Here is a 1,903-nt window from a genome sequence, read left to right on the forward strand (position 1 = left end):
CCACTATTTTAAATTAATTATAAAGAGTTGAGTTGTTTTTTAAATTTGAAAGCTGTGGTATAGCTCTAAAAGTGGAGGGACTATTTAGGCAATTTGGTGGCTGAAACAAGCGTTTTGGCGTTTACCCAACTTAGGAAAAAAGGAATTGTTTTGTAAGGCACAAGAGTCCAAAGGACGTTGTAGAGTATTAGAATTTGATTTTATTTTATGAATTTTGTACCATATTTAAATATACAATATATGCAAAGATGGTAACAAATTGAAAATGAAAATTTGAGAGGTCTCATGTGGGAGCACCATGAATCACACTCTCCGCCATACCAAACTTTTAATATGCTGCCAAACACACCACCCGGGTACACCGTACCCTCAACGACCTCTGACCCCTCCTATACGGCTACGCTGGCACTTCCCACGTGTCAAATGAGAAAAAAAAAAGGAAAAAGAAAAAAGAGAGGGTGTTTTGTAGTTTAGGTGGGCCTACGTGGCGGCCTAGTCTCTACCTCCACTGTCCATTTGCTACGTGGCGTATTCATACGCTGTGAGTTATTTAAATCAATCAAACAAACAAACCAACCAATTTCCCTCTCGATTATTTTGAAGTTGCCTTGAAAGCAGGGTTAAGATAGCCCCATCCGAAACTACTAAAATACCCCTGGCTATTCCACTAAATTACACCCTCCCTGTATTGAAATACTAAGCATGTAGAAGAGTCAAAACGCAACCCAGTTCAAAAATAGACAACCCCAAACCCAAAAAAAGGCAACCCCATACGGCTTGCTTCCTTGTTTTCATTTGCACGTCCCCCCTCCAATTTTCCCCATTATTCTCTTTCTCTCCTCTTTCTCTCCCTAACTCCCACCAACACTTCCCATTGGCATAAGAAGACTCGAAGACTCCTTCTCTGTTTTACAACAGGATTTTCAAGACAACAGCGACAACAGCAACAACAGCAACATTTCTTTTCTCTCATGGCTGTTGAAGCTCGCCATCTTAATCTCTTCCATCCTCAACTAATAGGAGGAAACAGGTATACATATATGCGGTTTTGTTTTCCAGTTCTTATAGTTTTTGGATGTGATTCTGACGATGGGAGTGATGGATTTGCAGAGAATTTCCGATTCCGATGGAAGGAGATGCGAATATTTACAACACCCAAATGGGTTATGGGCTTCCATTACTCTCCGGAACTACCACCGCTGAAACTCTTCTTCCGCCTTACAATTCCGCGATCGTCGATTCAGTTTCCCCCAAAACTGTAGCCTCCGCGACAATGAATTCGGAACTCCCTCTGCCAAGAAAGCGCTGTAGAGAATGTATGAACAGGAACCACCCTTTCGCCTCCTATCCCAAGTCTTGTGGAACTTTCTCGTTTCTTGGCGAAGACATCTCCCCCCAGATCCAGCAGCAGCAACTCGACATGGACCGTATAATCTCCCAACACGTAAGTCCAGTTGATCAACATTCAATTATTTAATTAATTAAACTCCCTTCACCCGGATTTGGAATTGATGTGGGTTTTGGTTACATATGGGAACAGTTGGAGAAGGTGAGGTCGGAAGTGGAGGAGAAACGGAATAGTGATGCGAGGAGGATAATGGAAGCGATGGAAGTGAGTGTGATGAAGAGGCTAAAAGCGAAGGAGGAAGAGATGGAAAAGATGGGGAAATTAAATTGGGCATTAGAGGAAAGAGTGAAATGTTTATGTAGAGAGAATGAAGCATGGCGCGACATGGCACAGACGAACGAAGATGCGGTGAATACATTAAGAAGAAATCTGGAAGAAGTTGCGTGTAAGGTAAAGGAAGATCGAAAGCAGAAGCAGGGAATGGAGGATGGAGGGAGGGCATTGGTGGAGGAGGCGCAGTCGAGCTGCGGGAGCAACGAGGGGGAGGGGGAGGGG

General features: G+C 43.5%; 1 protein-coding gene across 1 annotated transcript in view; it reads left to right on the forward strand.

Annotated features, from left to right (window-relative positions):
- Positions 1–426: 426 nt before the first annotated feature.
- The window catches only part of LOC111792949 (probable BOI-related E3 ubiquitin-protein ligase 3), a 1,967-nt gene continuing 490 nt past the window's right edge, over positions 427–1,903 (forward strand). The window contains exons 1-3 of the mRNA XM_023674583.1: positions 427–1,030; positions 1,111–1,444; positions 1,541–1,890. Of these exons, the coding sequence (XP_023530351.1) occupies positions 972–1,030; positions 1,111–1,444; positions 1,541–1,890 (743 nt within the window). The 5' untranslated portion in view covers positions 427–971. The remainder of the gene's footprint in view (positions 1,031–1,110; positions 1,445–1,540; positions 1,891–1,903) is intronic.

This window comes from Cucurbita pepo, chromosome LG04, assembly GCF_002806865.2.
Source record: "Cucurbita pepo subsp. pepo cultivar mu-cu-16 chromosome LG04, ASM280686v2, whole genome shotgun sequence".
Lineage (NCBI taxonomy): Eukaryota > Viridiplantae > Streptophyta > Magnoliopsida > Cucurbitales > Cucurbitaceae > Cucurbita > Cucurbita pepo.